This window comes from Chiloscyllium punctatum, chromosome 45, assembly GCF_047496795.1.
Source record: "Chiloscyllium punctatum isolate Juve2018m chromosome 45, sChiPun1.3, whole genome shotgun sequence".
Classification (NCBI taxonomy): domain Eukaryota; kingdom Metazoa; phylum Chordata; class Chondrichthyes; order Orectolobiformes; family Hemiscylliidae; genus Chiloscyllium; species Chiloscyllium punctatum.
In genome coordinates this window covers 35,556,865-35,571,142 of record NC_092783.1, presented here as the reverse complement: position 1 = coordinate 35,571,142, position 14,278 = coordinate 35,556,865, and the positions used below count along the sequence as shown (strand labels likewise).

The following is a 14,278-nucleotide window of genomic DNA, read 5'->3' as shown; positions in this document are numbered from 1 at the left end:
CCTTCCAGCTTTTTTTCGCAACTGTACTCCTCATTAGCTTAATGAACTCAACCAGAGCAACTTCGGTTCATTGCCAGTCTTGCTTGCCAAGCCCTCCCTCAAATTGTGCTCATTTATTTCCCCATGCATTTGCCCATCTTCATCGCCTGTTTCCCAATACACTAAAGTTAAAATTTAGGTTTGAGTCTGGTCCCATTTTAGCACATCCTTGTCCTTAAGCCTCCAAATGCCAGTCTACCTTTTGATGGTATTCCAGTTCTACATCTATTAGTAATCGTCCTCCACCCCTCACATACTCTTTGGCTATCACAGTCCGAGAGCTTCTAAACCTCTTCATGTTGCTGCTTTACTCCCAAGTTTTCTTTTTATGTTTCTTTCGGACCTAACATTCTGGCTACATTGACCATTTCATTTCACCTTATTAATGTACAATTACTGTTCTGTTGTCACGCGATCCTGTATAAAACGTCTTGGGCCATTTCATTCCATTAAATATGCTAAAATATTCATGGTGTTATCGAAGTATAAAATATTTTTGGTTTGACAGAAATCTGGAGATTTAGACTGGAATAAACTACTTTAGCATTTTATCTGCCTGCTTTTTGTCTGTGGATTTGGAAATTTGTTATTACCTATTGCTATATCTTACAGCTCCAATGTACAAATTTTTGAAGTCTAGTTCTCATCTCTTCTATCAACTGTTGTCACCTGAGGAAAACTGCTGCAGTTATTGTCAGCCTCAAGTACACAGCAATGCTGGAATTAACAAATCATTGTAAAAAGATGTAAGGAATACAGAAACAGAACAACAATGCATAAAATACACTCCTATATTGCAGTAGAAGATCATGGGTTTTATGAAATTGCAATTTTCCTATCTGCATTTAACATTAAAATTTAATGAAAACTGACAAAACCATTAAATGATTCTAGCCATAATGTTAAACCACACCAAGGCAGTCAGGAAACGTAGATGGGTAAGATCAAACCATCATTTAAGTGAAGTGTCGCTCCAACTCGCTATGAATGCAGTTGTTGCCATTTTTATGGTGGCAGGGCTTGCAACATCTCGTGAAACACTTAATCAGTGTGATATGGATGGTTTGTGCACACTGTGCATGCATGGATTTTTTTTTTGCAGGAGCCCAAAAATGTACTGTAATTGAAAGTTCCATCAGTACATTTCCAGTCAAAAGGCATGACCAGTAAGAATCCTGATTTCTCTGCTCCACTTCCCCGCCCCCCCCCCCCCTCGCCGCCGCCACCGCCCCCAATCACCACCACCACCATTAGAATGTGTAAATTGTGCTTGAAAGTTCATCTTTCACCTCCTATAAGTGGACTGTCATTTTTAACAGTACTGCACAATTTTGCAAAAAGACAACCACAAATTAGTCGTTTCTCAGGCCTTTTCATAAAAATCCTAAAATTCTGGAAAAGTGAAATTATGTTTTATTTTGCTGAAAAGCTGGAATATTCTTCCTGTTTTGGAAGCTTACATTTGAGGTTCATGATCTGCTATTCACCCTTGCTCATTAGAGTTATCAGATTTTTAAGCTGGTAGTCAACATTGTGGTGTGAGTCTGATCTCAATCAGCATTTCTTCCTGTTTCCTGTGAGAGTCAGCCATTAGTCATAAGGGTTCCCATTTCCTCAAACTCACCACAAAATAAACAGGGTGTCTTACTCACACTGAACTGTCGGCAGTCATCCAGAGGTTCTTTGCTAACTCTCTATCGGTCGCATTGCTTCCCTCATTTGGCACAAAACAGTTTGTACATTAGTTTAATCAATGATGGGGGTGGGGTGGGCAATACACTTATAAAATGATACAGTACTGTGCAAACCAAAGTGTACTTTCTGTTAACCAATATTTCTAGCAAAAAGATTAGAATTACTTTGAGCAAAATGTCGCAATTTTCTCACTGAAAAAGTTGAATATGTTATCTCTTAGCTTCATGCCAAACTACAGAGCTTGCAAAAACTGAGTGCAGAGGCACACAAATTTGTTATAATTTAAACCACATGTGTCTCCAATATTATACTATTTGTCATCTAGGTAAAACAGTAGAAAATGCAGGGTTTTTTTGCAGTAGTAGATTTGGCAATGACTAAAGAGAAAATTTAGCTCTGTAGGTTCTTTAGGTATTTGCGAGAGGAATTGAAAGTTTGCTGACCTTAAAAAGTTCTGATTTCTTGCCTGAATTTTTGACATTCTGCTGCTAACAGCAAATCTTGGCTTTGAAGTTGAATGTAAGGAACAGTGTGTTCCAGATCTCCAGGTGAATCCACAGATAAAACAGTATCATCTATGAAAAGGAGTAATTTCTTTCGTTGAAGAAATATTTTGAGAGAATTTTTTACAACGCTATCCAACTTGTACTGATGAATTCATCAACAATAACACAACATGTGTTTAGGTAGCACAGTTAATGCAATAACATATCTGAAGGCTCTTTACAGGAGCTTGTAAAACAACAATGGCATCAAGCCATAAAAGGAGAGATCAGTTAACCATATGTTTGCCCTAAATAATAGGTTATAAGGAGAGTCTTCTAGAAAGGAAGAAAATTAAGTAGAGAGGTGAGGAGTTGCAACAAAGGAATTTTGGAGCTTTAGGCCAAGGCAACTAAAGGAAGTAGCCATTGTGGTAGACTGATTTAAAATCAGAGATGCTAACAAAGCAAAATTAAATGAGTGATTTATGGAGTGCTTTCTATTTATTCATTTGTCGGATCCAAGTGTTGCTGGCAAGGCCAGGCTTTCTTGCACGTTACTAATGATTTGTGAAGGTGGTTGAATTGTTTTTGTAAATCTCTGACATCCATGTGGTACAGGTATACCCATAGGGTTATTAAGAAGAGAATTCCAAGTTGCTTTTTTCACCCAGTAACAGTGATATATTTCCAAGGAGAGGATGGTATGTGGTTGGAAGGCGGCTTGCAGATGGTGGGTTCTGGTGATCTACTGCCCATGTCCTTCTAAGTGAAGTCACAGGTTTGGAAGGTGCATTGCTGTGATGCCATTGGCACCAGTGGTAGACGGAGTGAGTAGGGAGCCAATCAAGTGGGCGGATCTTTTTTCGAGTTAGCGTCAAATTTCTCAAGTGTTGTTGGAACTAAATACATCCAGCCAAGTGTTGAGCATTCTGTCACACTCCTAATTTGTCTTGCGGTTGATGGATTTTGGGGAGCCTGGCAATGAGCTTATTATTATGATTTTCATAGCAATCAACACGTGATTTTAAAAAATTCCCAGTGTCTAACCTTAAGATTTCAAATTTTAATATTTTTACTGTAACAAAGTAAATTCATGTTTGATTAAACATTACTTAATAGGAAGCTACTGCTCTAAATTACAGGCAGATATTTCTTATTAGCTTTGTCCATGATCGATTAACCTCTTAGCAGAATTAGTCTTTTTTGTTTATTCATTCGTGAAACATGAATGTCACTGGCTGGCCAGCATTTATTAGCTATCTCTAGTTGCCCTTGACAAGTGGAGGTGAGCTGCATTCTGAAACTGCTACAGTCCATATAAATTGACCTGCAGTGTAATTAGCGAGGGAGTGCCAGGATTTTGACTCAGTGACACTGACGGAATGGTATTTCCAAGTCAGAATGATGAGTGTCTTGATGGGGTACTTGCAGATAGTGGTGGTCCCATTTATGTGCTGTCCTTGTCTTTCTACGTGGAAGTGTTTTATGGGTTTGGAAGGTACTGACTAAGAACATCTAAGGTGAATTTCTGCAGCACACCTTGCAGCTAATACATGCTGCTGCTACTGAGCATTGGTGATTATTACCAAGTAAGAGCCATTTGATAGTACTGTCAAGGATCCCTCCCTATTCTGATGATCAAGAGTAGACCGATAGGGCAGTAGTTGGACAGACATTGCTGGGTGGATGCCAATGTTAAAAACTTGAAAAGCCATGAAACTAATGGAGCAAATGTGTCTTGTTTCAGCATACGATGCATTTGATATAGAATCAATAAAAAATACCTACCCCAAATCCATGAAGGAGCAGCTCATAGTGAAAGTGATACAGGTTTTTTTTTCTGACTAGAGTTTTTGTAGATTAAAGATTTTTTTTTCTCGTTCTTTCTCAAATTTGTATTTGTGATTGATGCTTAAACCAATAATCTCATAAATATTGTGCCATAAAAGCAAAACCACCGACTCAGTTGAAAGTCAAAAGTTTCGTCACTTCCGCTGGACAGTACAATATTTGTACAGCAATTACTGATTTCATTAAGATGGTTTTTAAAAAAAAACTCCCCCTAGCTGCTATAAGTTGTGCAAAGACATATTTGATAAACAAACCAGCAATAAGAAAATTTTTTAAAAAGTAATGTAAAAGAGAAGAAAAGTAAGAATCGACATGCCAGCTTCATACCCAAAAATTGATCCCTAATATACTCTACCAGAGTTCTAACACAAAACATGTCATGGATCCAGCAATGAGTGTTGCTAATTTCAAAAGTTACAGGCATTATTAATAAACAGTTAGTAGGCTTTGAGGCCTTTGCATTCTCTGCAGGATGCAGAAAGAAATTGCCAGAGGCTACACCACCTAAATCATGCTGACTGAACAAAATAGCAAGCTGAGTTAATGAAGATTCAATCAAATAGCTTTGAATTCAATGTGATGAAGAATGGAGTGACATAGATGGGACATAATAAGGCATTTTAAGCCCAAAATGCAGACTTCAGTGATGGGAATAAACAGACTCAGTAGGTCGAAGTTTCTGTCTTGAAGAAGAAGATGGTAATGTGACATCCTACCACTGAACCAGAAGTATGAGGTCCAGGCTAATGTTCTGAGAACAGGTTCAAATCCTAATACAACAGCTAGTGGAATTAAAATCGATAAATAAAAGTGTAGTTATAAAACTATTTCCAGTAATGATGACCATTGTTGGTTGTAAAAACTTGCCTGTTGTCATCTAATGTCATCTAATCTGCCACATTCTTCCTTGGCCTGGCTTAGATGTTACTTTAGAACCACAACAATGTGATTTTATCTTAAAAACTGTCTGAAGTGGCCTAGCAGCACACTCTCTGGTATATCAAACCACTACAAAATTAAGAGAAAAAGGAACAAAATTGGATGGACCACACAGCGTTAGCCCACATACTAGAAAGGACAAAGTCAAACCCAGCCTTTTCAACCCTGTAAAATCATCCTTACTAATATTTGGGGGTTTGTGAAAAACTAAGAGTTATCCCATAGATTAGTCTGTCATAGTCATAGAACTATAGCTTACAGAGAGTATCCCAAACACCCCCATCGCTGGGTATGACCTGCTCATCAGCAGGACTGATCCAGCATAGACAGTGGCGCAGTTGTATATAGTGAGGAAGGAGTTTCCCTAGCAGTCGTTAACAATGATTCGGGCTTCTATGAAGTTTCGTGGTATCAGATAGGGAAACCTCTTTCCAATTACCTACGAGCCTCCCTCAGTTTATGAATTCATACTACTTCATGTTGAACACCAGTTGGAGGAAAAACTGAGGATGGCAAGGTTATAATCTATTCTGGATTGGAGACTTCAAAGCTCATCATCAGGAGGGACTTGGTACACCACCACTAACCAAGCTGGTAGGTCCTAAAGGGCATAGCTGCTTGATTTAGATTTGCACCAGATGGTGAGAGAGCCAACAAGAGGAAATATGTACTTGACCTTATGTCTGCAATCTACCTGTTGCAGATCCTTCTCTCATGACAGTATTGGGAGGACTGGCCTCTGCAATTTCCTTGTACAGAGATAATCTCATTATCATATTGAGAATATCCTAATTTATGTGGCACCAGTATCTAGCTAAATGGGATAGAATTCAAACTGAATTACAACTGAGCATTCAGAAGACACTATAGGCTATCATCACCAACAGAAATATATTCATCCGCAATCTGTATATGACCTTGAACAGTAGACAAGGAATGGATGTGGTAGAGTCAAGAGCTAGGGGAACACAATGTAAAAATTAAGGGTCACCATTTCAGGATAGAGAGGAGGAGAATTTTTTTCTCTGAAGGTTTTGTGGTTGTGGATCTTTGCCTCAGAAAATGGTGGACCTTGAGTCATTGCCAAAGATGGATGGAATTCTTGTTAGGTAAAGAATCAAAGTCTATGGCGGGATGGGGTAGGCGAACAGGAATGTACTGCTCCTACTTTTGTAGGAACATTTGATAATGGTGATATCCATTGTAAGGTATGGTTCCAACTTGCCCCTAGTTCTGCTAAAATCATCTTCTGTTAGATTAGAGTCATAGAGTTATACAGCACAATAGCAGACCCTTCAGTCCCACTCGTCCATGTTGACCAGGGTGTCTAAACCAAACTAGCCCCATTTGCCTGAATTTCACCCATATCCCTCTAAATCTTTCCAATCGATGTGCCTGTTCAAATGTAGTTTAAATGCTGTAATTTGAATTGAATTGAATTGAATTTATTGTCACGTCTATTGAGGCACAGTGAAAAGCTTTGTCTTGTAAGCAGTACAGGCAGATCACATAGTTAAGTAGCATAGTTAAATAAATAAAAGGTAAACCGCAGCAAAAGCAAAAACACAGGTAGAACAATTATAGGAAATAGGAAACAGATTTGCACGCAGAAGCTCGCAAGGAGTCGACCATATCTGGTGCCATCTTACATCCTTTCGCATTTTACCCTTTTTTACCACTTCCTCTGGTAGCTCATTCCATACCCTAGGAGAAAAAGCTGCTCCTCAGGTCCCTTTTAAATCTTTCCCCTCTCACTTTAAACACATGATTTCGATTTTGACTTCCCTATCCTGGAGAAAAAGTAATACTCTTGGCTATTCACCTTATCTATACCCCTACTGATTTTATCAATTTCTCAGCCTCCTATGTTCCAGGGAAAAATGTCCAGTCTCTCAACTCAAACCTTCTGGTCTTGATAATATCCTTGTAAGTCTTTTTTGCACCCTCTGTAGTTTAATAACATCCTTCCTATTGTAGGGTGACCAGAATTCTATGCAGTGCTCCAAATGTGGCCTTAACAATATCTTGCACAACTGTGACATGATGTTCCAACTCCTGTACTCAATGCTCCTACCTCTGAAGAGAAGTGTGCCAAATGCTGCCCTCAGCACCCTGCTTACCTGCAAAAGCACTTTCAAGGAACTATGTACCTGCACCTCTAGGTCTCTCTGTTCAACAACACTCCTCGGGGGCCTTACCGTTAACTGTGTAAGTCCTGCCACCAACCACCCTCCTAATGCCTCTCAGTGGAGCTTACTGGTATGATGCGGAGAAGGATTATTCAATAATACATCTTCAGAAGAGGTATATACGTGAGTAACGAGGTATTTTTTACATAATAGTACAATAACAAGTTCCATCGTTTAAGACTGGTGAACACTAAAAGACATTGTTATCTCCTAAGATGTTGTAACTAGCTATGTGCTACACAGTTAGAAATTGTAGAACTGCTTAACAATGATTAGCAAACTGGTTAGCTCCACCAAGACACAGTGATGTATAAAAATTTTTATAACTGCATATGCTGTTAATCGGAAACAAAAATAGAGTTTGCTGGAAAAGCTCAACAGGTCTAGCAGCCTCCATGGAGAGAAATAGTAGTTAACATTTTGAGTCGAGTGACCTTTGTTCAGAGCATTTCTCTAATTGTGACATAGTAATGCATATATCACTGAGTGGTGGTATACCAAACCTTCTGAATTAATCCTTTCAGAGCAATTGTCTTAAACAACAATATTACAAATTATTAAAATCATTCACAGGATGTGGATGTTGCTGGCAAATCCAGACCAGCCCTAAATTTCTATTTACAGTAGGTAGTGAGTCACTTTTTTGCTTCTGAATGGCACGTGAAGCCATTTTGATTTGATTTATTGTAGTTTGTAGAACAGTTAGGAGTCAACTACATTTTTTGTCTGGAGTTAAAAATGGTCACACTGTGTAGGGACAGCAGATTTCTTCGCTTAATGGATATTTGTGAACCAAATGGAATTTCATGGAAATGTAGCTATTCCATTGACACCATTACTGATTCTAGGCATGCAGTTTTACACCTGAGAAATTAAATGCTGGGGTCCGCTGGACTCTGCAGCAATTAAATTCTCACCAGCACAATTACCTGCCTTTTCCCAGCATGCAAGAGAAGTGGCTGGTTTGAGCTTGATTGGAAGGCTGCCTACTGTGGGGCCCAATCTGGGATAGGGATGAAGGACAAGGAGATGAATGTTGAAATCCACCGTCTGCCTTTGCTTCTTGCCCCTACCTGCACGACCTGTTAGAAAATGACTTAATATCTTGCTGTTGAATGCCCTGGAAGCTACATCTCTCATGTCAGTCTCCAACACCAGAAAACAACCAGCTTCTGATTGACCAGCAGCTTCTGGCAGGGTAGGACATCAAAGTCAAGGACTGTGAGTTGCTAAGAGGCTCAACATTCAGTTCTAGAAACAAACTGATTAAAGCTCAGTTTGGTGAGCACTGGTTGTTTGGGGGTGGAGAATCAGTCGCCATTGAACAAACCCACCTCCACATGTAAGCTGCAAAATGGAAAATCTAGGCCTATTCCATATTTATTTAATTCACTGAATTTAAATTTCCAGGTGTCATGTTGAAATTTGAACTCCTGTTTCTAGACCATTAGTCCAGTCCCATGGAAATCAGTCAAATACAATAACTAAATGAAAATAAGGATAATGGTGGAGATGGTAAATAATGACCTTATGCAGCATTAACAAAGAAGGTTTAATTCTTAATTTTAAATCTAATGATTGATAGATGTCTGTTAATGAGGAATAACAATGGTGTGGGACAAAGACAAGTATGTGAAATAGGTCACAGATCAGCTAAAATGTCACTGACTAGCAGAACAGGCTGGAGGGGCAAAATGGCCTATTTGTTTTCTTGTGTTTCTATGATTTTAAAATTATGTGTAAAATGTCTCAATATTTTGTCTTGCCATTCTGCATGTTGCAATTTAAAAACAACAATCCCACACAAAGTACAGCTGTTAATACTCTTTCTAGGATGTTCTAGTGCAGTTCATGACCAAGAAGGCATAACCTCTTAGTCATGATTTGGAGATGCCAGTGTTGGACTGGGGTGTACAAAGTTAAAAATCTCACAACACCAGGTTATAGTCCAACAGGTTTAATTGGAAGCACACTAGCTTTCGGAGCATCGCTTCTATCACCTGATGAAGGAGCGATGCTCTGAATGCTAGTGTGCTTCCAATTAAACCTGTTGGACTATAACCTGGTGTTGAGTGATTTTTAATTTAGTAGTGTTAGTTTCTGGTGACTCTCACAGCAGTGACTTTGACAAATGTCTCTTCTCTGAGTGTCAGAGATAGAAGTAGTTACTAATGGGTGGGTACTGGTGAATTTTAAGCGTTGAATCAAATAGATTAACTTTTCAAAGGGAAGGCAGACAAATTACAACTTAGTACTTTATCTGGAGATAAGTACACTCATTCTGTTACTCTGGACAGTCTTTCTTGCAGTATGTATCAACATCTTTACAAACTATTCTTTCAGATGTTGTTGTGTGATTTAAAAACACCAGGAGATTCAATAGGCAAAATTTTCAATACTTAAGGCCCCTTTGCACAGCTTCCTGCTGATGATAAGCTGTTGGGAGAAAAAAAAATTCCTACAGATGCAGAATCTTACTGGTGAACAGATGTGCTTGAAGTGCTTTAGGCATTCGTCCAATGCGTTAGTGTTGAGCTGACTGCACATTTTTTTGGTGGATCAGTATTCAATTCACTTCATTAAGCAGGGAAAAGATTCAGATTTGCGATCATGTTCATGGGTATTTTGTAACTATTGAATAATATTGTAAAACTAATAGTACCCAAAATATAGGACATGTTGATTCAATTGTTTTGTTTTTCTGTTGATAGAGAGGGATGAAAGAACTACATCCATAAATGAGTTACCAGAAAACCATGGGGAGTATGAGCCCAGATTCATTCTACATCTTCCAATGGACCAGCACTTGAAGTACAATTTCAGTCAAATTCTCCATATGTTATTACTGTCCTCACCCAAATAATATTTAATTGACAATTGGATGGCCTCCTTATTTAAGTAATGGCGTTAAGTAACAGGATTCCAGTTTTTCGCATTTTGATCTTTATCTTAATGTCATGATTCAATTGGGAAGATTATGCCAATAATTGAATCGGAAAGATTGTGCCAGTGATTGAATCTCACTATTCTGGAAGCCGTCACAAATATTTAACTACCCAATTAAATCACTAAGGTAAGCAATTTGCCTTTCTGACTGCTATTCAGGACAATGGTAATTCACACCAGATTTTGTCACTAACTGAAGTGATAAACTTTATTCTTTAACAAATGGCAAAAAATAGATTGCTAATTTAAGACTACACACACCCACACATTCATGAATAAAACAGGCAAAAAAGGACAATTGACACAAATATATTGAGTGGAAATATATAGACTAGGATAGCAAACTCTGGCGATCTAAGTCCAGACCACAAAGATGGGATGAATTTTTTCTCTCAGTTCCCTGATTTTATAGTAATAATGATGCGGGGTTGATCTTCAATTCAGTAATTGTTTGGGTGGGCCCAGGCCTTTTGTAGAGTCAAAGAGTCCTATAGCATGCAAACAGACCCTTTGATCTATCCAGCCCATGCCAAACATAATCCCAAACTAAACAATCCAACCTACCTGTTCCTGGTCCGTATCCCGCCAAACCTTTCCTATTCATGTACTTATCCAAATGTCTTTTAAATATTTTAATTGTACCCACATCCACCACTTCATCAGGAAGTTCATCCACATGTGAACCATCCACTGTGTAAAACATTTGCCCTTCATGTCTTTTTTAAATCTCTCTCTCCTCACTTGAAAATGTGCCCCTAGTCTTTAAATCCCACATTTGAAGGAAAAGACAACTACCATTAACACTATCTATACCCCTCATTATTTTATAAACTTCTATAAAGTCGCCTCTCAACCTCCTACATTCCAGTGAAAAAGTCCAAGCCAATCCAGCCTTTGTTCATAACTCAAACCTTCCATTTCTGGAAAGGTTGAGTTATAAAGAAAGATTGGACAGGCTGGGGCTTTTTATTCTATTAGAAGTCTTTTTTTTGGAGTCTTGAGATATTTTTATCTTCTTGCTCTCCGAGAAATGATGAGAGTTACTTGTTGTTTACAGGTATCTGGATGTCTCTGAGTACACTGCACTCACGGGTTGTGATAAACTGCAGCTGCACCAATCCCAAGTATGTTATTTGGCAGTTTTTCTTCAACATAACGAAATTGAAGCTACATGATCTCGTAAAGTATCCATCTCACTACTTAGAAAAGTAACATAATCTTGTATAGCTGAAGTGTGCACCACATAACTGTACTTGTTCGTCATGTTAGAAAAAAAACACTTCCAGGTGCCTCTTAGCAACATATTACAGTTTAACTTGTATTTTCCAGATTATAAACTAACAGGAAAAATATGCAATCCCTAAAATTAATTAATAATAATTATGGCCCGAGACAATTATTTTGAATGGACATCCACTTTTTAATAGTTATGGATTTTCTTCCCAGAATGCTAAGTGAGCCCAAATGATTGCATATCATATCAAAATTACTGCACTGTAATGGAAATAAGTCAACATGCATCCAAATACTCTGAAGTAAATTCTTAGTTTTTCCAATTAAATCTTTTAAATGGCAATCCATATAAGGCAAGTTTTTTTTTACAACTCCACTATCTACTGTTCGTTTCTAAAGAATTCATAACAGTTAGTATTTACAACCTGGTATGTTCAGTTTTTTTTATATAATCTGGTCTTGTTGTGAACACAATAGGTCTTCAAAGAAAATGCACTATTTTTCCAAAGTATACTTTGTCCATTCCTGATAATTTTACAAAGTTAGAGAATAACATATGGTTCTATAGATCAAGTGTCAAGCATCATAGAGTCACAGAGATATACAGCACGTAAATCAACCCTTCGGTCCAACTCGTCCACATCGACCAGGTATCCTAACCTAATTTAATCCACTCGGCCCATATCCCTCTAATCCCATCCTATTCATATACACATCCAGATGTCTTCTAAGTGTTGTAATTCTACCTGCCTCCACCATTTCACCTGGCAGCTCATTCCATACTCTCACTACCCTCTGTCTGAAAACATAGCCTCTTAGGTCCCTTTTAAATTTTTCCCCTTTCATCCTAAACCTACACCCTGTAGTACTGGACTTCCCCCCCCCCCCCACTCCAGGGAAAAGACTTTGTCTATCCAAGACCTCATGATTTTATAAACCTCTAAGGTCACTTCTTAGCCTGTGACACTCCAGGGAAAACAGCCCCAGCCTATTCAGCCTTCCAACCCTGGCAACATCCTTGTGAATCTTTTCTGAAACCTTTCGAGTTTCACAACATCCTTCCAATAGTAAGGAGACCAGAATTGCACGCAATATTCCAGAAGTGGCCTAACCAATGTCCTGTACAGCTGCCACATGACCTCTCAACTCCTATACTTACTGCTCCAACCAATAAAGTCAAGCATACCAAATGCAGCTTTCGCTATCCTATCTACCTATGACTCCACTTTCAAGGAACTATCAACCTGCACTGCAAGGTCTCTGTTCAGCAAACCTCCCCAGGACCTTCCCATTAAGTGTATAAACCTGCTCTGATTTGCTTTTCCAAAATGCAACCCCTCACACTTATCTAAACTAAGTCCATCTGCCACTCCTCAGCCATTGGCCCATCTGATCAAGATCCCATTGTAATCTGAGATAATCTTCTTTGCTGTCCATTGCACCTCCAATTTTGGTGTCATCTACAAACTTACTAACTATATCTCCTATGTTCGCATTCAAATCATTCATAAAAATGATGAAAAGCAGTGGACCTAGCACCAATCCTTGTGGCACACCCACTGGTCACAAGCCTGCAGTCTGAAAAGCAACCCTCCATCACCACCACCCTCTGTCTTCTACCTTTTGAGTCAGTTCTGTGTCCAAATGGTGAGTTCTCTCTGTATTCTATGGAATCTAATCTTGCTAACCAGTCTACTGTGAGGAACCTTGTTGAACACCTTACTGAAGTCCATGTAGAGCATGTCCACCACTCTGCCCTTATCAATCCTCTTTGATTGATTTTTTTCGAAAAAGTAACAATCTTACGATTTTCATGTAGTGCATTTGGAAGTTGAGGTGCAGAGTTGTGTGGACTAACCTGAGTTTGATTGAGTAATAAAGGTGCACATAAGAAAACTGCAGCCGAACCAAAAAAAAATTGTAGCTGCAATAATAAAATCAATTGTAATTAGACTCATGTAAGAACGTTCATTTGAAATACTAGGAGGTTAAGATGAGATACGCATGACAGATTTTAGGATGTACACCAAAACCTCAAGGGGACAGAGGATTAGACCTCCATAGGATAGAAAAAATGTGAATTCACTACACTGTTTCAGGTGGCACAGTAGCTCAGTGGTTAGCACTACTGCCTCACGGCACCAGGGTCCCATGTTCGATTCCAGCCTGTGATGACTGTCCGTGTGGAGTTTGCACACTCTCCCAGTGTCTGTGTGGGTTTCCTTCGGTTGCTCCGGTTTCCTCCCACAGTCCAAAGATGTGCAGGTCAGGTGAATTGGCCATGCTAAATTGCCCATAGTGTTTTGTGCAATTGTCAGAGGGAATGGTCCTGGGTGGGTTAATCTTCAGAGGGTCGGTGTGGACTTGTTGGGCTGAAGGGCCTTTTTCCACACAGTAGGGAATCTAATCTAAATATCCTATCTATCACAAAGGACCGTGTGATCACACTGGATTAGTCAATAGGGAAAAATGTCAGATCTGGGGACAATCTCGTAAATACACAATTCTACATCAGAAAATCTGAGGATAATGAGTGAGTGTTGCTGTATCTCTGAGGAAGCAATTGAGAAAGTAAAATAGATAAGCTGAGTGAAACATAAAAGATTTTACTTAAATTCATTTGCAGTTTAACACTTTTGAGCTGATACATTTTGGTAGCGAGAAAACAGGTTGTGGTCTTGTTTTCTAGCTAGAACATTGCATAAATTAGATGGTGCCAAGTAGGCATCATGGTTTCTTGTAGCCAGAGACTGACTGTGGCATAAGGTTATTTTCTACACTGTTCCTCTGCTACTTTGAAAGTAGATGTATTAATTTTTTGACAATTATGTAACCACTTGCAGTATATTCTATTTTGTATTTTTACCTATTAAACACCCGCAGTGTTTTGAATAAAAGTTC

The 14,278-nt window shown here is 38.8% G+C and overlaps 1 protein-coding gene across 9 annotated transcripts in view; it reads left to right on the top strand.

Annotated features, from left to right (window-relative positions):
• The window catches only part of hmga1a (high mobility group AT-hook 1a), a 122,977-nt gene that overhangs the window by 76,823 nt on the left and 31,876 nt on the right, over positions 1–14,278 (top strand). Inside the window, exons 6-7 of one of the 9 annotated variants that reach the window (XR_011955384.1) lie at positions 9,910–10,271; positions 11,202–12,229. The exons of 6 other annotated variants lie outside the window; for them this stretch is intronic. Coding sequence is in view for 2 of the 3 variants with exons in the window: in XM_072563537.1 (XP_072419638.1) it covers positions 9,910–9,936 (27 nt within the window). In the remaining variant the exon portion in view is untranslated. 2 more of the 9 variants (XM_072563538.1, XM_072563537.1) reach the window with 2 other exon arrangements.